The sequence below is a fragment of the Prionailurus viverrinus genome, chromosome B2 (genome assembly GCF_022837055.1).
Source record: "Prionailurus viverrinus isolate Anna chromosome B2, UM_Priviv_1.0, whole genome shotgun sequence".
NCBI lineage: Eukaryota > Metazoa > Chordata > Mammalia > Carnivora > Felidae > Prionailurus > Prionailurus viverrinus.
In genome coordinates this window covers 8,019,922-8,041,213 of record NC_062565.1, presented here as the reverse complement: position 1 = coordinate 8,041,213, position 21,292 = coordinate 8,019,922, and the positions used below count along the sequence as shown (strand labels likewise).

At 46.2% G+C, this 21,292-nt stretch overlaps 1 protein-coding gene across 8 annotated transcripts in view; it reads left to right on the top strand.

Annotated features, from left to right (window-relative positions):
- The window catches only part of CDKAL1 (CDK5 regulatory subunit associated protein 1 like 1), a 712,098-nt gene that overhangs the window by 643,381 nt on the left and 47,425 nt on the right, over positions 1-21,292 (top strand). For 7 of the 8 annotated variants that reach the window (XM_047858499.1, XM_047858493.1, XM_047858500.1 and 4 more), the window contains one exon: positions 17,622-18,734. The exons of the other annotated variant lie outside the window; for it this stretch is intronic. In XM_047858499.1, coding sequence (XP_047714455.1) covers positions 17,622-17,807 — 186 coding nt within the window. In that variant the 3' untranslated portion in view covers positions 17,808-18,734. Of the gene's footprint in view, positions 1-17,621; positions 18,735-21,292 lie in introns of those variants that run through there. 8 annotated transcript variants of the gene reach the window in all.

Below are 21,292 nucleotides of genomic sequence, written 5' to 3'. Positions count from 1 at the left end.
CAACACTTTCCTTCCAGAAGCTCCTGGCTCCCAGGGCTTCTTTCTTGCAGACATCCATTTTGAAAGATCGAGTATCTCTTATGCACATGAGCTTTGGAGTCATACAGTGTGGATTTGGACTCTTGGCCCTGTTCCTTATTAACTGCATGATCCTTGGCTGGTCACTTACTCCTCCCTAGGTGTGTTTCCTCTTTTATAAATTGGGGGTAACAGAGTCTACTTGGTAGGGTGATTTTGACAGATGAGATAATGCATGGAAAGCACTGAGCACCACCTAGCACGTAGGAAGTGATTGATGGATATGCAGTGTGAAATTGGGGGCCTGGTGATAGTCCGTGAAGATTTATCTGGGCCTAGTTAATCAAGATGCTCCATGGGCATGGGTTATGTTTTGCCCAAATCACGTATGTACCATCAGAAGAAGACTTGGTCATTGGTCTTTTCAGACACATATATCACCAGCGACAGCATTTGTGAAGTCCGGTTGCCTAAAATACTTCATGATGATGATTTAAGTTCCCCTTTTTCATTGACATTGAGTGGCTATTTCTTTTCTCTTATCCTGTCAGATGAGGTCAGTTCCTCTGAGCAATTACAGAACATCTATGGTCCAGGATAGTGTTATTTGCCATAGATCGTTTTCTTTTAGATATTCTTGTAGGAGGGAATTTCCTCTTCTGTGTTGTACTATTTTATCTGAAAATAAACACAATCTGCCTAATTGGTCTCCCTGTTTCTACCCTCTATATAAATTAGATCGTGTCTCCCTTATGCTTAAAACTATCAAGGATTCCATATGACCTAGCATATGTACCCCAAAATGGAAAGCAGACATTCAAGCCAATACTTGTACACCAATATTCATAGCAGCATTACCCACAATAATCAAAAGGTGGAAAGAGCCCCAGTGTCCATCAGGAAATGAATGGATAAACAAAATGCGATACATACACATAATGGAAATTTAATCATCCATAAAAAGAAACGAATTTTCGATACCTCTTGAATGTGGACACATCAGCTCTACTACCTTAGGAGGACCTTTCCACTTGCTGGGCCCTCTGCCTGGAAAACACTTCTCTTAGATGCCTATGTGACCCATCAGTCCTCTCCTTCATCAAGCGTCTGCTGAAATACTGCCTTATAAGTGAGTCCTTCCTGAGTAGCTCTCTATAAAATAGCTACCCCCACCATTCTTACTCCATTTTTCCCCATGGAAAATCTCACCAGCAGACACACCAAATATTTGTGTTTCTTTGTCTCCAGGTACTAAAATGGAAACCCAATCCCTAAGTGCTGAGATATTTTGCTTCATTCATGTCTTTGTATTTAATGTCTAGAACAGTGCGTGGCACGCCATAGCAAATGCTTAGGAGACGTCTATTGAGTGAATGAATGAATGTGTTTGTGTTGGAGATACACATAGACATGGACATGGGCATAGACGTAGACATCCTTACTAAAAAGGATTGCAGGACCAAATACCTGGTCATCTTATACATCAGTGAACTATTGCCACTATAAATGCCTCATGACACAACCTTAGAGCCACTAGGCTCATGTCATCTGGGCTTGCTCAGACATCTGCAGTGAGCTGTAAGGTGCCTAAGCAGCTCGGGGCTTCTGGACCCGACGGGTAAAGATGGCTTCATCTGGGACTCCTTGAGTGAATCAGCTCTATTCTGCATGGCTCCTCCTTTATCAGGCTAGCCTGGCGTCTTCTCATGGTAAAGGCAGAGGAAGAAGAACAGAAAGCAGAAATACAAAAGTACTTCTTGCATGCAAGAAGCAATACAAGTAGTACTTTTGCAATACAAAAGTACTTGATGCAGGCAAGCCGGGGCATGCATCATGTTTGATAACATCCCACTGGCCAAAGTAAGTCACATGGACAAGACCAGGGAGAGCGCTGTGAAGTGATGTGGCAGAAGGCACAGACACGGGGAGTGTGGAGAGTCGGGGCCGTTCGTGTATTCAGTCTGCCGCGCCCTGTGAGGTCCTGGCCTGGGTGCTGCTTACTTTCTCATCCTCTTTCTGTAGCCCCACCAGAAATCACATCCTGCTTTGACTCGAGATCTACTTCTTCTAGTTCTCCAACTCAGTGTCTTGTTTTTCGGTTGTGGTATTGGAAGGATGGGGACTAGTAACGACACAGAGCAAAACAACCCTCATTTTTCACACAGAGCCTCCAGGATAGTAGAAGTTAGTAGAAGTTAAAGGTCTTCCCGTGGTCTTCTATTAAGGAAACCTAAAGGACTCGAGAGTTTGGATGGCGTCCTCTGAAGTGTACGTACCCAACAACGCAACATCGTCAGCCTTGGAGCATGGGGTAGGCAGAATGAATAACTGTCTCCCAGAGCCGCTCAAGTCCTGACCTCTCTGTGAATGTGTTAGGTCGCATGCCCAGGAGGAGTTAGGTTGCAGATGGAATTAAATTTGCTAATCAGCCGGCCTTCAGATAAAGAGATTATCCTGCATTATCCAGGTGGGCCCAATACAATCCTGGGAGTCCCTACAAGTAGAAGGGCCGCAGGAGAATCAGAGGTCAGATCATCAAGAAAGCTGCCTTTGAAGGTGTTGGGGGGATAGGGGCAGGCAGAGGGCATGAGCCAAGGAATGCAGGCTGGAAAAGGCAAGGAAGTGGACTCTCCCCTAGCGCCTCTGGAAGTTGGACAGCATATGAGACCCACGTTGGATTCCTGAGCTCCAGAACTGTAAGATGATAAATTTGTGTCGTTTTAGCCATTCGTTTTCAGTCACGTGTTACAGCAGTGACAGGAAACGAATACAGGGACTGACTTTATCCTGTGGAATCCAAGCAAAAAGTGAGATGTGTACTGGCGACCGAGAGGCTGTTTACGTCTCCTCTATTTTCCACATGGGCCAGGAATTTTTTAAGAGGTGCGGGAAACACCTTCGCAGTGGAGAGGTGGAACAGGAGAAACGCTCAGGGGGAGAGGCAGGTTGTTGCTGGGGCCCATCAGAGAAAAGGAGGAGGTTGTGAGGGAGACACTTAGCTCACGTTCTCAGGAAGTCCTGGCCCCACAGCTCTGAGCCCCACCTCCTGGGGCTGCTTTTTCTACTTAGACCAACGTTTTCTCCTCCCCTGTCTGTAGCCCAAACCCTGCTAGAGCTCCTAACATAACATGTAAGCCAGAACGGAGACTGGAGTTTGGCAGGTAACATGCAGTGGTTGCCCTGGTCTGAGCGACGCACCTCGGAGCTGAGTCGGTGGATTGTCAGCTGTGTGTTGCTTCCTCTTTTCCTGATAACACGCTGCTGTGTCCCGAAGTAGCCTTGTTCGTGTACGTCATCACCAGCGGCATGTCGCGGGGGTCTGGGGTCTCTACATCCTCACCCACATTTGATACTGACAGGCTTTTTACCTTTGACAATCTAGTGTCTGTGAATCAGTGTCTCACTGTTTTTAACTTGTATTTCTCTAATTACAAATGAGGCTGGCATATTTGTATACATTTGTTGGATTCCTTTATTTATTTAGATTTCCTCTTCGATAAGGAGTCTGTGTAAGTCTCCTTTTCTTCTGTTGAATTAATACCTTACTGATTTTTAGGATTTCTTTATATTATAAAAGTCTAAAAGTGAGCTATCTGTGAAGCACGTGTCTTTTCTTAGTTTGTGGCTTGTCTTTTAACCTCTCCGTGGTGACTTTAGAATTTCATGTATTTTTGTGATCTAAGAACTATTTCCCTGCCTTGGGGGTTAGGAAGGTTTTCTGCCCATATTACCTGCATGTTTCTAGTTTTGCCTTTCCCAGGTAAATAATCTACCTGGAATTGATTTTTAAGGATGGTAGGTAGGGGTCAAATTTCATTGTTTTCTGTGTGTATAATCAGTTCCAGAAAATTGTATTGAAAGTCCATCTTTCCTAGTGGTCTGAAATGCCTCTGTTATAAAAATCACGTCTCAACACACATGTGAATCAGTTTCTAGCCCTCTACCAGGCATCTTGTTATGTTAGTTGTCTATTGCCGTGTGACAAATTACCTCAAAAATTAGCACATAAAACAAATATTTATCGTCTCAGAGCTTCTGTGGGTTAGAAATCTGGGCACAACTCAACTAGGTGCCTCTGACTCAATGCCTATTATGAGGCTGCCGTTGGGGGTGTTGACCAGGAAGGTAGCCTTAACTGGAAGGTCAGCTGAGGGAATACCTGCCTCTAAGTTCATTCGTGTGGTGGTGGCGATTCCGTTTCCCATGGGTTGTGAGACTGAGATCTTGGTCCTTGGTGGCTGTTGGTCAGAGGTCTCCTTCAGTGTCTTCTCATGCAGGCTTCAGCATAGGGCGACTCACAACATGGCAGCCAGCTTTCCTCAGAGCAAGCCAGCAGAGAGTGAAAAACGTGGAGGCCACAGGTTTTTGTAATCTAACTTCAGAAGTGGAAGCCCATCATTTATGTCAAGTGCCATTAATTAGAAGCAAGTCAGATTCAGCTCAGAGTCAAGGGGAAAGGGAAGAGTTACACGAGGATGTGAATGCCCCGAGGGGAAGATCACTGGGAGCCATCTTGGAGGTTGCCTGCCACACTTGTATAGCGATATAAATAATGAAGTCTCTTCGTATTAATCTTCGCTGTTATCTTAAGTGACATTTGGTAGGGCTGTTGTTTTTAACTTTTTGATAACTTTCCATATTCAAAATAGAAGGGGGAAATGAGAATGCCTTGGGATGGATTTTGGAACTTTGGAAGTGAGAGGAAAATGGAGATGTGAACTTTGTTCAGATGGCTGAGTTTAAATACATACCATGTAATTTTTCTTAACTAGTTTATCTGCATCTTCCAAGCTGAATCACCATCATGGTGATCTCTAGGAAACGTTTTACGTGTTAACTCATCGTTTACGAGATTCTTTGAGATAGAACAAAGCTCCTGCCATCGACTTTATTCCTTTCTTGCAGTTCATGGAACTCACTGATGCTCAAACCATATTCCCAGTATCAACGAAAGTGCTTCTTAGAACAGGGGAGGGTTGCATGGTGAGAAGTTAGCATCACACACGACTTCTTTGTCATTTTAAACACAAATATCTGTCAACACACTCTCACGGTTACCTAGTGGGAAGAAATCCTTAGGAGTAATTATTTTGAGTTGAATTGCTTGCTTAAAGATTAACTTTCATACACCTGATTGTTCCGTTTGTCAACACCCTCGTTCACGGCTTCCTGAGTACACTCGGTGGAAGGAGGGTTGGTTTGTGTTGTAGCTTAAGAGATGATTGGGGGCACCTGGGTGGCTCAGTCAGTTGAGCGTCCGACTTCGGCTCAGGTCATGATCTCGTGGTTTGTGAGGTCGAGCCCTGCATTGGGCCCTGTGCTATCAGCTTAGAGCCTGGAGCCCACTTCGAATTCGGTGTCTCCCCCTCTCTCTGCTTCCCCCCACCCATGCGCGCGCGCGCTCTCTCTCTCTCTCTCTCTCTCTCTCTCTCTCTCTCTCTCTCTCTCCTTCAAAAAATAAATAAAAACATAAGGAAGTCTTTCTGATCTTTTTTTTTTTTTTTATCAGTAAAGCATCTGGGTCCAATTCACCTGTCCTGTCTTCAGCTTTGATACACCTGTGGGGCAGCCTGAGTTTGCATGGATTCTGATTTCTAGCCAGTATTTCAGAATAGAAGGGTTCAGACTTCCACCATCGTCATGAACATTGTGATTACTGACTTCATGATTCTAAGGGCGCCTCTTGGTTCCCTCTTTATTTCCACCCCCGTGTGTGTGTGTGTGTGTGTGTGTGTGTGTGTGTGTGTGTGTACTTCTGTATACATCTGTGGCTGACACTTAGTTAACAAAAGAGAGACCTACATATATGTTCTAGAGTAATTGCCAAATCGTGACATTGTAAATAAATAGCTTGGTTTTTAAGTGTGGTAAGAAAATCTTCTCACGATGAATAAGAAGTAAAACTGTAAGTGTCTCTCCCGCTAAGATGCCAGACCTCAGATAACATACCTTTTGGCAAAGCTTGCAACCTCTTGGTTTTTGTAGAACTAAAGAGGTTATATGTAAACAAATGACAAACACCACTGTTGGCAAAGGCTTTTATACTGTGTTATTCTAGATCCGATTCTTCTGCCCTCACTTCACCCACTGATTTTGGTAAATGTAACAAGCCAGAATTAGGCAAGTGTAAAGTATTAGAATGGAAACTGGGTGCTAAGTGAAAGATTGGGAACTTTAAAGAAGATGACAGAATTCAGCTAGAACCCCACAACTGTAGGGCTGAGAAGGAATTACAAAGTCTGGGCAGCCACCTGTATGCATTCCTTATTTTCAGGGACCGGGGCAACAGTTTACATTGGAGATATTTACATTAAGAGGTGCTTCCTGGGGTGCCTGGGTGGCTCAGTCGGTTAAGCATCCGACTTCAGCTCAGGTCACGGTCTTGCTGTTCATGGGTTCACACCCAGTGTTGGGCTCTGTGCTCACAGCTCAGAGCCTGGAGCCTGCTTTGGATTCTGTGTCTCCCTCCCCCCCGCCCCTCTTCCCCTTGCCCGCTCATACTCTGTCTCTCTCTTGAAAATAAACATTAAAAAAATTTTTTAAGAGGTGCTTCCTTAAGTTTGTATTTTGGAATTAAAAGACAATCATGATAGAACTTTCAGATATGAAGATGATTTTGTATTTAAAGTAATCTTTACAGAATCAGATTTTGAGGTTCTTTTCTGACAGTATATTGCACCGCATCATGTATATTTTAACACGATTTGCTTGCATTGATCACATCTTTGGTTTCGATAGATTTTCTGCATAGGCCGTATGTTCAGGCTCAGTTGGAAAAAAACAAGAAGGTGCTTCTAAGCTCTAATTTATCTTGAGTTATGAGCCATCAAACATTTTTTCCTTCATCCCTGTTAACTTCCACTTGAAGCACTCACAGTGCCTTTGAGCCATGAGAAAAATTTACACATAATATTTTGAATCCATTAAAAGAAGTTCAGAGCTTAAGAGTTGTTTTCGTATCTCTCGAGTCGGATGAATTACGATCTCACAGAAAATAATAATTAGGTGATGGGTGGCTGCTGTGCTTTGATTTTTGGTATGATCATCCCTTTCTTTCATTTGCCTCAGTTCAAGCCAGGGGTTTGGACACCCTGAAAGAGAGGAGTCACCCAGACCAAGCAGAGGCTCATCAGAGCTCTCCCTTTGCTGAACGTCAAGGCAACATTATTCAGAATATAGTCTGAAATGCATTTGATCATACAGTACATAGTTTAATAATGTATCTTTGGCCCTATTCGCAAAGCCTCATATTTACTCTGCTGTCACCAAAACAAGATAGAAAACAAGATTGTAGTGATTTTGTGTGTGTGTGGGCATGTTCTGGTTTACGATTTTCCCTTTGCGATTTTAATGACCTGATAGCGATGACACATTTGAGGTGAGGGGGTGTGGGGAAAGCCATGTAAGAATAATATCTGATTCAGAATTGCCCGTGCCCAAAAGTGCTACAGGAAGGCTGACAGTACTGTGCTCTCATCATGTAACTCTGTGACAGAAGTGTTAAAAATGTAAATAGTCTCCCCTAAATAAATGAACAGGTGTAATTGATCTCAGGTTTAATTTGTGGATCCAGCTACAGGCCAGTGTACTGATGGAGTATGCATATAATATTCTTTACAGACTTCAGGAACTAGAGAATACAAAGACCTTTGGTTCGGAGATAATCGGGGACTCAGAACGATAGGGTATCAAGATGCTCCCAGTTTGAGGCATTGTCTGGAGGAGCAGTGGAGAGAGGTAGCTTGGCACCCGTCATCCGCTGTATGTCCTCGTATCTGGTGATGACACGGGGCTCGGAGGGGAGGGTGTCTGTCAGTCGGAGGAAGGGAGCTGGCACGTGGAGGGCACCCTGGCAATACCTGCAGGTGTCAGGGACAGAAGAACTCCCTTCGACGCTGCGCTGCAAGATGGGAAGACAGGTGGCAAGTCTCTTACAGGGGTGTCTTTTATTTGAGCAGAACCAGACCAACTGTTCCTCATTAAAACACATTTTGCAGCACGTCCTAATGTGAGCAGATCAAGTGTGTGTGTGTGTGTGTGTGTGTGTGTGTGTGTGTGTGTGTGCTTGTGTGTGTGTGTGTGTGCGCGTTCAGAGAAAATTCAGCAAGGTGCCATCTACAGGTCACACTTGAAGAATCTCAGCATGTGGTTCAGAACCGTAAGACAGGTAGCATGAAACGCCTCTACGAGACGGGAGGCTGGCTTTCCTGGAATGGCCATCTGTAGAGACACAAAATGTCACCAGTATCTCCATGAGATGCAGTAGTAAGCAAAATGGATGAAGTCTGCGGGTTGGAGTCTTGACCCAGACCGTCATTTTCTATGGAGCGCTTGGTTTTTCTTCCCATCGCATTATAAGGGCACCTGCGCTGCGTTACGACCAATGCTAAATTCACCATGACCGAAGCCAGGCCTCTCCTCTGCTTCGCCGGTATACCTGCTCTGTGTAAATTGGGCAAGCCGGGATGAAGTCCTGTGAACAGCTTCCCTGGGAATTGGGGAGGAAGAAAAGAATGCGTACGGAATCCTCGCAGTCCTGCCGGCCACATGGTGACCGATGCATTCACGCTTCTCCTTCTACTTAGTGTCTCTATGTAGAGGCTGTCGTCCCCCTGACCTCCTGGATCCTCATGCTTCTGGTTCTGTGGTCATATGTATTAATAACTTACAAATATTTTTGATAAAGAGGAGGAAATGCAGGAGAGGCCTCAGAACAGCACGACTTTGCATTGGAAGGCCAAGCCCACTCAGCTCCCAAGAAAAGGACAGGATGTTTGCATCTGTATAAAAATGTAAATATAGAATGCAAAGGAACACAAGTATCTTTTCAGAGAACGTTAATCAATTACGTCCTTCAGGTCCTTCTCTCTTTCGGCTGTAAGAGCCACGAGTAGGACCAACGTGGTGGCTTCACAGGTCTGTGTTGGCAGAAGGAAAAGACCTCAGCAGAGGCTGAGTCCTGGAGCCCCCCTCTTCCTCCTCCAGGAAGCTTCACGGCCAGCCAGCCATGAAGGGAGGTGCCCTGCACCCCTCTTCCCTGTAAACGTGGACTGCACTCTCTCGTGCAGCTATTCGGCACTGCCTGCACTGAGCTCACCTGGTGGGATAATGAGAAAATGGGGATTCACACGTGCCAGCAGTGGTGAGCACAATAACGTACGCACACGCGCACACACAACAACCCACGTCCTGATCCCAGCAGCCTGTGAATGTTGCCTGACGTGGCAAAAGGGACTTCAGGTATGGGATTCAATTAAAGGTGGTGATGGAGAAATTATCCTGGATTATCCCCATGGCCCAATGTAGATCACAAGGATCCTCATCGAAAAGCCGATACTACTGGCTTTGGAAATGGAGGGAAGAGGCCACAAGTCAACGGATACAGGCCGCCTCTAGAAGCTAGGTAGAGAGCAAGGAAACCAGCGCCCCTCCCCGTCAACGCCCCAGAACCGCCAGAACAACGCAGCTCTGCTGACATCTTGATTTTAGAATCGCTGACCTCCAGAATTGCAAGAGAATGAATGTTGCTAAAACCTGTGGTGCCTGGGGGGCTCAGTCAGTTAAGCATCCGATTTCGGCTCAGGTCATGATCTCGCCGTTCGTGAGTTTGAGCCCTGCACCAGGCTCTGTGCTGACAGCTCAGAGCCTGGAGCCTGCTTCAGATTCCGTGGCTCCCACTCTCCCTGCCCCTCCCCTGCTCGCGCTTTCTCTCTCAAAAATAAATAATAACATTAAAAAAAAAAAACACCTGAGGTTTGGGGGCGCCTGGGTAGCTCAGTCGGTTGAGTGTCCAACTCTTGATTTCGGCTCAGGCCATGATCTCAAGGTTTGTGGGTTCGAGCCCCATCTCAGGTTCTGAGCTAAGCATGGAGCCTGCTTAAGATTCTCTCTCTCCCTCTGTCTCTACCCCTCCCCAGCTTGCTGTCTCTGTCTCTCTCTCAAACAAACTTAAAAAACTTTTTTAAACCTGAGGTTTGCGGTAATTTATTCAAGTAGCAATAGAAAGCTAATATACCACACTCCTTCTCCACTGGTAAGTTTTTCCCCATTGCTACTATTTTATATTTATGCTGTGTGTATGGATAATGTTTGACCCCCTGTTCCATTTACCCAAGAATCTTATAAATACAAGAATAGGCACACGGCAGTTTGTATGGAAGACTGTCCGCACCTGTATAAAATGTGAATCCCCAGCACTGAGGAACAGGTAGAAATGCAAATACCCCTTCAGCTAGCACTGCCCCCCCTCCATGCTGGGCCAGGGCGCAATTGGAGAGGCCCCTTTCAAGGAGTATACACAGGATCACGCAGGAGTAGAGAGGTGCCACTGACGGGTGCCGTGGTGAGGGCCAGCCAGCAGGATACCCAGCCCCACGGAGGGAAGGACCTGAGTCCTCTGTCCTCTGGGGCGGGGCGATGGCTGAGAGAGCTTTTCCTACAGGGGCTCCTGTCTGACGGGGCCCTGGGAGAACAATAAGGAGGCAGGGGGAAGACCATGGGTGGGGGGGAGCTGGCTGGTTCAGGCTGGGCACAGAGCAAGGGCAAGAAGGTTGTATGTACCTCTGTGGGATCGACAGTGACTTTTTTTCCCTCGTTTTTAGATTCTTGGAAAAAAAGTTTATGACAAAATTAAATATCAAAGGAGAAAGCAGATGTAAAAATGGGCCCCTGGCACATCTGATGGCTGAATCCCGTGTCATAAATTGTGGAATTCGAGTTTCTTTTCATGTGTGAGATGGTTTTAGTTAAGAGCCGTTCCAGAAGGCTCATTCCACAGAGTAAGAGCCCAGAGGGGAAAAGATGCCGGAGCAAGCGAGGCACAGTCCCTCTCTTGTGGGTGAGTGCTTGAGGATGATACCCAAGGGCCGCACGTGTCCGTCTCACTTGGTACTTTTGCTCAGTGCTGGGGGAGGCTCTGGCCTTCCCCACGTCCCAAGTCCCACTGCTGGGCTGGGGTAAAATAGCCCTTTATCCAGACCTGTATCCCAGGCATCCACCAGGGCGCTGGGTGTGGTATTTTCCCCCCTTTCCACATCACCTAAAGGTAGATACTGAGATAGCTTTGCCTCATAGGAGAGGTAGCAAGGCTTAGGGAGTTTCCACTGCTTGCCCAAGCTCTCACAGCTGCTAAGTGTCTGAATTTGGATTCGGTTTCTGCCCTGTCAGAATTCGAAACCCATGCTCATTCGTTACACACCGTGTGTCCCCCGATGATGCGTAAGGGACAAAAGTAGCATAAATCAATTAATCGTATTTGAGAAATAGATAACATAGTGACCTTATCATTTTACAAAGAGAACATCTTGAGGCAGTTTGGTATTTGGAACCGCAAACTACCACGGAATATTGTTAATCTTGAGTTTTATGTGCTCAAAAACTGAATATACAAATCTCATTCGATCCCCGTAACAACCCCGTGATGTGAAAATACTAATAGTACCTCCGTTTTTTTAGGTGATTTTATGTGGAAACAGAGAGGATGAATCATTTGTCCCCAAATCCTCCAGTAGAGATGGGATTAGAGTCTGGGACCAGCGTACTTCCTGTCCCCAGAACTGGTGTCATTTGACATTGGTGCATGCAGTGTGACCGTGTGTGGGGCTCTCTCCCTTCCCTAGCAATGCCTGGGTAACCGCCCAAGGAAGGGATAATTCAGGATGGACTGTTGTCACCATCTGACTAGACTGAGTTTTGTCTCTAAAGCCTTCGTTTATCTCCACCCGGTTGATCTGATCTGTAAAGCTCCTGAACATCAACGTTCTTTTTGTTCGGCTTCGTTTTCAGAATATGTACTTGGTTCTACATTCACAGATTTCTTACATTAATAGGATTTAACAAACTAGACTTTTGAAAACTAGTAGGATACGTTAAGAATTAACAAGTATAGGAGTGCCTGGGTGGCTCAGTCCGCTAAGCATCTGATTCTTGATTTCGGCTCAGGTCATGATCTTGCAGTTCGTGGGTTCGGGCCCCACATCAGGCTCTGTGCTGACAGCTCAGAGCCTGCTTGGGATTCTCTCTCTTTCTGCCCTGCCCCCCCAGTAAATAAATAAAAACTAAAAAAAAAAAAAAAAGAAAGAAAGAATTAGCAACATGTTTAGAAATTAATCAAGGAAGCAGTGAGATTTACAAGGGGGGGAAAGAGCCCATGTTAATCCAAGTTAACAGTTTCTCAGACTTGTCCTTAGTTTGTTATAACTGGATAAATATAAGGATCTTTACTGAACAAAGGTCACATCCTACCTCCCTTCAAATTTCTGTCTGTTTCAAAAAAGGCATTTGTAAGTGGAGTTTTATTTCTTAAAAAGTGTAAGTTTGAGAGGTAGTGTTTGTTTAGTTTTAGTAAGCAGTAAAATTTCTCGTATTGGGTGTGTTATAGTTTGAGAGAGAGAAGTGCGTCTTGAACTTCAAGAATTAATAAGCTTTGGTAATAATGTTGTTTTAAAGATTTAGTTCTTTTTATTTTTTTTGGAGAGTGAGCAAGGTGGGGAGGGGACAGAGGAAGGGAGGGGGAGAGAGAGAGAGGGAGATGGGGGGAGAGGAAGGGGGGAGAGAGAGAATCTTAAGTGGGCTCCACACTCAGTGCAGAGCCCGACGTGGGGCTCAAGTTCACAACCCTGAGATCGTGACCTGAGCCAAAATGAAGAGTGAGACACTCAACCAACTGAGCCACCCAGGAGCCCCACTGACTTTTGGCAGTAATGTTAAAGAAGTTTAGGGAGGAATGGGACACCTGGGTGGCTCAGTCGGTTAAGCGTCTGACTTCATCTCAGGTCATGATCTCACGGTTTGTGAGTTTGAGCCCCATATCAGGCTCTATGCTGTCAGCTCGGAGCCTGAAGCCTGCTTCAGATTCTGTGTCTCCCTCTCTCTCATGCTTCCCTTCCCTTCTCCTGCTTGTGCTCTGTCTCTCAAAAAAATAATAATAAACATTAAAAAAAATGTTTTTTTAAAAAGAAGTTTAGGGAGGGTTTGAGCCTTCTGTCTACTTTCCAGAACTATTGACCATGCTAAGTTTTTCTCTAAGTCACTTACACGCATTGTTCTCTGCGTGCAGTTGTGCACGCGTGCACACGTAAACTTTTACCTCACGATTGGGTATTGATCGTCACCTCACCTATAAACACTTTTTATTTTAACTGCGTTCTAGGAATGCCATGTTATTTCCTCTTCGTGAATGCTCCTTCTCACTGCGTAGAGGTCTGCTGTGTTTGAGCATCTTGGACTTGATGAGAAAGTCCTTCTGTTTCCTGTATTTTCAAGTTTCTTTTCTTTCAGTGCCACAGCAATAGTGACAGCTGAAATACGCAGAGCTCACTGCCTGCTGATTACTGTCTTCTGAGAAACCTTTTTTTTTCAACCTTATATTTAAAAATACATCATCAGACTCTTTTAATCAAGGTCTTGAATCGGTAAAAGGTGAAGACAATAAAAGACGCACAGTGCGGTAGACAGACTAAATCTTCCTTCTCCTGCTGTGTTTTGATCTGAGGGAGACTGGCAGGTGAGGTGGGCTTCCAACTACAGCTGACCCACTATGGTTGTTTAATAAGTAACTTTCATATTTTGAGCAATTTTATGGCAAATGAGTTAGAAGAAGAAGAAATGTTGTGAAACTGTCAGAAGCCGAGGGGTTTTTTTCAGGCTGAGAGCACACGCACTGCAGCTTTGTGAAGCAGAATGTTTTATAAGCTCAACCAAATGCGTAAGGCTTTAAGACACACCTCGCCCTGCCCAGGTCAGCCTGACCCTTGCCCCAGCTGGCAGCAGCGATCACCAAGTGACAGCTCCTTGAATGGCAGGTGCAGCACCAAGGTCCAGCATTCAGAGCCTGGGGTGGAACAGAGGTGGATATTTCTAGAAGCTGGGAGAGGTTTCGTTTCAGAGCCTGTCTTTGAGGGCCCCCTTCCAGGGCCCTGTACTTAATTTTGTATTCATATTTTTTTCTTAAAAAGAAAGCTTCCGTCTCTGTGTTATCCAGATCTACTCCTGGGTGAGGGTGTCTGTGATCCTCCTGAGGTCGTACAGCGTGAAGCGTGATGGGGGGCTGCGTGCAGATGTGCACGGGGACCTCCACATTTCTCTGGGGGAACGGTCTGTAGTCTTAGTTATGGTCTTCTAAACCCAAACTGAAGAAGCGTTGATTTAATTTCTAGAGGCGAGGTTTTAGGATTCGTGTAGATTAGTTCCCTGAACACATCATAGGCCACGTCGGTTACCAGGGACACGGAAAGGCATCTTTCTGACCGGTTGGATCTCATCTGGATTACACACCCCCCATTCATTCATCCATTCATTCATTCATTCACTGATTCACTGCTAAACATTTACTGAGTCCCTGCTCTATACCTGTAGTTGTGCAGTTTCAAGAGCCCAGAGGTGAGTTAGACAGCCTCCCTGCGTTGGAAGAAGTCCCATTGTTGATGTCATTGTAGTGCATCCATATGAGTGCTGTCCTTGAGATAGTGAGATGACTTTTATTTTTTTTTTATTTAATTTCAGTTTTATTACTTTACTTTTAATTTTTTTAATGTTTAGTTTTTGAGACAGAGTGTGAGTGGTGGAGGAGCAGACAGAGGGGGAGACACAGAATCCGAAGCAGCCTCCAGGCTCCGAGCTGTCAGCACAGAGCCCGATGCGGGGCTCGAACCCACGAATTGTGAGATCATGACCCAGTTGAAGTCAGACACTCAACTGACTGAGCCACCCAGGCGCCCCAAGACTACTTTTAGTCAAAATAAAAGTTTGTCCACAGGTTCTTAACCCTAGCACATCACACAGAAAGCCGGATGCACAAGAGGATGGTCTTCTGGGGTGCAGGCAGGTTTGGGTGCACCTCTGTGCTCTGGCCGCCGCCCCCACTGCCTCCGGGGAGGAGAGCTCCATCTTTTGGGGTGCACGTCCCTTGTTGAGGGACGGACCACACAGGGCATCAGCCCAGGTACCTATGGGGCGCTGAAGTAAATAGCGATTCGACTGCCATTGGGTCGAGAGATTTATCCTTGTGGCTAATGGTTTCGGTGACTTTGCAGTTAGCCTCCTACAGTCAAAGCAAGAATTGTTGCACATCCGTCACATGCAAGTATTAGGCAGTGGAGGCTGGATTGTAAAGGTGATTTTTTATTTCCCCATTCCTAGTCTTGGCACCTCTCATTAACTCATCTGAACACAGGTCCTGTTGGTTCTCCACCCAAAGTCCACCGTCCATCCTATCCATGCCTCCTGCCAGCATCCTAACGAAGGTGTCCGTCACCTCCCACCTCAGCTTGTCACTGGACCCTCTCCTCTCGTTCTCTCCCCTCCCTTCCACAGACCCTGCCCATTCCTGCCTCTGTTCCTTTCCGGAACGTGCGGTTCCAGTGCCTCTGCTGGCCCGGCTGCAGCCCGCACTTCCCACACAGAGGACGAAGGTGTCAGCAGGGGGTTCTTGGGGAGCTTGGGAGGAAAGAATAAGCAAAATAATGTGTGCTTCTGTGTATTTCTCCACGCGTTCTTCCACGGACATGCCTTATGCTGTTCTGCCTCTGGGTCGCCCCCTCCTCCCCCTACTTTGTTCCTCCCACCCGTGCTCTTCTTCCCCACATCCTTCCCCTCCTCCCCTGCCCCCTCCCCCTCCCTCAAAATGTTGTTTCACGTTTCAGAAGGGGAGGCACCGATTCTAAAGCCTGTACACAAGGCGGAAGTCTTCTATAATAGAATTAAAATTACACTTGACAAAACCAGAGCCATCTTGAGAGCAGCCAGGTGCCTCCCCCCCTACTCCTCTGCACCCCCAGGAAGAAGCATCAGGGAACGGAGACCACCTAAAAAGCAGTGTGGTGGTGGCTCCTCACTCTTCGTGCTCCTTCTAAGCAGGGCTTTCCGACCTGGTCCATGCCTGGCGCACAGAGAAAGTGGTAGTGGCTACACTGCCCAGCGGAGTAACGGAGGGAGCCGCATGTGGAGGGCCCGTCCCTCTGGCCGCCGAGACCCCTGCAGACCCCTCTTCAAGTTTGGGGCAGCCCTCCTGCAGCAGGGCCCCGGCTGGAAATCTCCACCCTGAGGGATACGTTTGTGGAATCAAATGGCTTCCATAGTTTGTCCTCTGTCCTTCTTTTGCCGAGTGGATGTGGTTGCATCCCTAAAAGTTAACGTTTTTCCTATGATTCCACTCTATGTAAACGTTATGCTTCGTGCATTCTGCCTTGATTCTCCATAAACGCACACTCTGTCTCGTATATGTTGTGTATAATCTGGAAAATCATCAATTTGGTCTGACACTTCCAGGAAAGGAAATGTGATTTCCCCATACCTAACTTGAGGCCATCTGGCCCATGGTGCATGTCTGAATGTGTCTCTGTTGAAGGAGTAACTAAGTGATAGCTGCTTCTTACATCAAGCTAAAAAGCTTCTGCACAGCAAAGCAAACCATCAACAAAACAAAAAGGCAACCTACTGAATGGAGAAAATACTTACAAATCATCTATCTGATATGTGATAAGGGAATAATAACCAAGATATATAAAGAACTCCTACAAGTCGCTAGCAAAAAAAAAACAATCTGATTATAAAAGGGGCAGAGGATCTGAGTAGATATTTTTCCACAGAAGACATACAGATGGCCGACAGGTACATGAGAGGCACTTAAACATCACTAATCATCAGGGAAACGCAAATGAAGACCACAGTGACACCTCATGCCTGTTAGAATGGTTGTTGTATCAAAAAGGCAAGAAATAGCAAGCATTGGCGAGGATGTGAAGAAAAGGGCACTGTTGGTAGGAATGCAAACTGGTGCAGCCACTGTGGAAAACAGTCTGGAGGGTCCTCAAAAAATTAAAAACAGAACTGCCATATGATCCAGCAGCAGTTCCTCTTCTGTGTGTTTATCTGAAGAAAATGAAAACACTAACCCCCCTGTGTTCACTGTAGCCTTATTTATAGTAACCAAGGTATGGAAACAGCCTATGTGTCCATCGGTGGATAAATGGATGAAGAAGATGTGGGATGATATATATATATATGTATGTAACAGAATATTATTCAGCCATAAAAAGAGGGAAACATTACCATTTGCAACAGCATGGATGAACCTTTAGGGCAATATGGTAAGTGAAATAAGTCAGACAAGGACAAATGCTGTATGGGCTCAGTTACATGTGGAATCTTTAAAAAAACAAAACAAGCTCATAATTACAGAGAACAGATGGATTGGGGTGGGGATGGGCAAATGCCCGAAGGTGGTTAAAAGGCGCAAACCTCCAGTTATAGTGTGAATGAGCCCTGGGGACATACTGTGCGGTGTGGTGACTGTAGTTAACAATACTGAGTTGTATATTTGAAAGTTGCTAAGAGAGTAAATCCTAAAAGTTGTCACAAGAATAAAATTGTAACTATGCGTGGTAGTCGATGTTAACTAGACTTCTTGTGGTAGCCATTTTGGAACATACAAAACACGATGAGGTTGTACACCTGAACGATAACAATGTTCTGTGTCGGTTGCATCTCAATAAAGACAAAAAAGCTCCTTGTATAGGGACTCATTATTTGATTGACATCACAGTAGGGCTTGTTTGCATCTTTTAAATCTTTTTTTTCCCTCCTCTGTGTTTCCGTCTTCCTAGGAATTCAGAAATAGGCTTGGGAATCACCCGAGTTCAGTATCCCACACTTCTGCCGTCGGGCAAGACTTCGCGAGCTCCAGGATGGCCCTCCGCTTGCAAAATCTCCGTCGAGACCGTGCACTGAGGGTGTCCGTGGGCCTGGCTCTGTTGGCTCTTCTTCTTGCCTTTTTTTGTCCAAATCTCTAATGAAAACACAACTAAATGAAACATTGGAGAAGAAGAATAAGTTTCTAATTAAAATCTTCAATGAACAGAACAGCAATCACATCAGTACTCCAAGAGCCGTCATTTATCCTGGTCTCCCTGCCTCTACTCCAGCCACACTTTTTAATGAGGCTGATTGTGTCTCTCGTGGAGTTGGGCCATTGGTTATTTGACCTAAAACCTACTAACTGTTGCCATGGCATATCTTTTAAATTAAGCTCCTTTTGGTTTATTTGCGGCAAGAAATGCAAGGGGTTGCATTTTCTTTCAACCTCTTGTCTTCAAGTCAGAACCTAATTACACAGTCATCTTTTCCTTGTGTGGGAAGAGTTTTGAATTTCATTAAACCTTTAAAAATGTATCTTTCTCTCTCTGCTTTGTTTGGAGTCCCGGTGCTACGAACATCTTATTTTTCACAGCAGATGTGTTTCTGAAAAGTTTATAGACAAACCTGCATTTGGAAGCAAGAATTCTTTTGGAAGGCACAGGGAGAGTCGCCAGTTCCAGGGCTCTCGGCGACGTTTTTGACAAGCGCAAGGAATCCCCACACGTCTTCAGCACCCGCAAACTTTCAAAAACGATTTGTCTAAAACCAGCTGTGCCCCTTTTCTGACGTTTCTGATCGGTGACATCAAATATTTATTTCTACCTGACATCACTGGCCTTTACTAAATACAGTGACTTATTTCACTTACGTGAAAGGAGTTGACTTATTAAGCAATCTTACGAACATCAGAATTTAAATGTTACTTGGACGGTATGGAGTCACAGGGAAATCGGGTGCCCTCTGGTTACCATAGGACGCTTCGTCTTTAAACTCATACCCTGTTCAGCTCTTCTTTTTATGTCAAAATGTTTCAGCCTTTTATGTCTTTCGAGGCATCCAAATAAAATTTAATTATGTCATCAGTTGGTGAGTTTGGAAAACAAAACCGGTGTCAGTACATTTCTCCAAACCCAGCATGTGCTTCTAAGAGGAAGTCAGGTTTCAAATGCGGAGGACCTGCCCGTGTCCCTCCCAGGGTCCCCAGCGGAGCATGCATTTGGGCTCACCCCGCGCGACAGCCTGGAGACACGCGGTACGGGGCTTAAGAAGAACTTTGCGCCTGTCACTGACTGGAGACCAGAACGGTGCTCCTGCCCCCCCCCCCTTTCCCCACTCTCCTGCTGCTTTTTCTTGCCTCCACTCCCCTTCCTTCAGTTGTCCTTTCCGTGAAAGCATGACGGCCGGCCTGTAACAGCCCCAGCGCCCCTCACCAGCCGCGGCGGGGATTCTCAAGAATTGTTTCAGCCACACAGGGTGCCCCCCCTCCCCACTTCCACTGTTTCCTTCCCCCCAGCCGGGATGCAACCTCCTTCATCTCTTCGGTTCAGAAGGCATAAAAAGCCCTGCAGTGGGGACAAGACCGCACGTGATCTCGTTCACCGTCCTGGTGACCAGTTGGCCAGCGGGGTGGCTGTGGTCTGAAAATCCAGCTTGCGGTTTTTCCATGACGTCCTGCTGGAGGGAGGGAGGAGGAAGCGGGTGTGGTGGTCGCTGACGAGACCGTTCTCCTGTGGACAGGACGAGCCCGGCGGTGGAGGGGGGGGGGGGTGGGTTGCTGCAGGAGCAGGTTTGGACGGCAGGAAAGCTCTCACCTTTCCACGTCCTCTCCTCCCGGCCCATACGGCTGCCGTGCGTCTCCCATCGGCCTGGAGTTCAGCCTGGCCTCGTGACCGGCATTGGCCGTGGCCAAGGCAGTGGGAGCGGAAGGGTCGTGTCTTTGAGGCGGACGTGTTGAGCCGCCACGAGGGTGATTACAGGCACACGTGTCACGATGAGGTCCCCGAGGGAGTGCAAGGAGCAGGTGTAGACGTGCTAGACAGGTGTAGAACAAGAAAGGAACTTTTGTTGGCTTCAGCCACCGAGACTGGGAGTTGTCAGCATAGCATAACATAGACTGCCCCGATTCGAACAAAAAGTCAGCCACGGGGCCTCTGGGTGGCCAACTAAGGCTCACGCTTCTTGAGTTCGAGCCTCCGTCAGACTCCGCGCTGACGGCGTGCGGCCTGCTTGGGAGTCTCTCTACCTCTCTCTGTGCCCCTCCCCTGTTCGTTCTCTCTCTCTCCAAAGAAAGAAAGAAACTTCAAAAAAAAGTCAGCCACGATAGGACAGTCGACTTGCAGTTTGTAAGCATAGCCCCTGTTGTGCCTATTTTCATGTTTGCTTTTAGGACCAAAGTCTTTTTTGGGTTTTTTAATGTCATCCCTCCTGCCGAAAAGGAAACTCTGAAGGGATCCGTCTCGGTTCATTCAGGCTGCCGTTACCACCACCATAGACTGCGCGGCTTTTCACCAGCAGAAATCTATTACTCCTGATTGTGTGGACTGGGAAGTCCAAGATCAGGGCCCTGGGGAGATTTAGTATTTCGTGAGGGCTCACTTCCTGCTTCGTCGTCTGCTTGTGCACCTCCCGCGGTAGAAGGGGTGAGAGAGCTCTCCAAGTCTCCCATTTGTGAGGACTCCACCCTCAGGACCCATTCAGCTCCCAGAGACCCCACCTCCCACCATCACGCGTTTACATAAAGAAGATTTATTGATCAAGTTTTTTTTTTCCTTTCCTTTCACTCCCTCTCCCTCTTTCATTCCATCTTCCTTGGTTCATCAAGTGTAAAGTAGTCATTAGGATCATGTAAAATATTCTTTGGTGAAAACTTTGCTCTGTTTCTGGGAAAATGTGTCTAAACATCAGATTCCCATATGTCTTTCAGTCAAAACATGCTTTTCTGCCGACTTCAAGCCAGGTTGAAATTTTTAGTCATAAAGAGAGGGTTGGAGTTACAAACGAAGCTTTAAGAGGTTTTATTATAAAACAAACAGAGAAGAAAGCAAAGGAAGGGAAAGAGGGAGGGAGGGGAGGGGAGGAAAAGAGAGAGAGAGGAAAGAAGAGAGGGAAAAAGATATTCTTAAGATTTGCCTGGCCCCTGAGGCACCCCAGGATGTTTTAAAGTTTTGAGGGAAACACCGACGTCTGTCACATAATGTGCAAACTACTCGCTCAAAATGGTTCAGTTTCAACATCGGAGTGCACGCTTTTTGAAGGTGCCACCCTTAAGGCTGGATTTTAGGCAGTTGCTGTGACAAAAAGCAAGTATCAAGTGAAAATGTGGAACAAGAACCGCAGATGAGTCTGTTTCAAGGTTGGAGAAGTTGTGCAGTGCCCCATAGATGCACAGCTTCCATCAAGTAATTACGGTAAGTTTGGAATAAAAGAACTATGTATTTCAATATACTTGTATTTTTTCACACAGATTTTGTAAGATAGTAAGACACAAGTATGTACTAAGTTGTTAGTACCTACCTACTTAGTAAAGAGGATGGTTAGCTGTTTCTTTTGGTCTAGGGGTGCCATGAGTCAAGAAAGCTTGAGAACCGGGGCGCCCTGGTGCCTCATTCTGTTGTGTCCAACTTCGGCTCAGGTCATGATC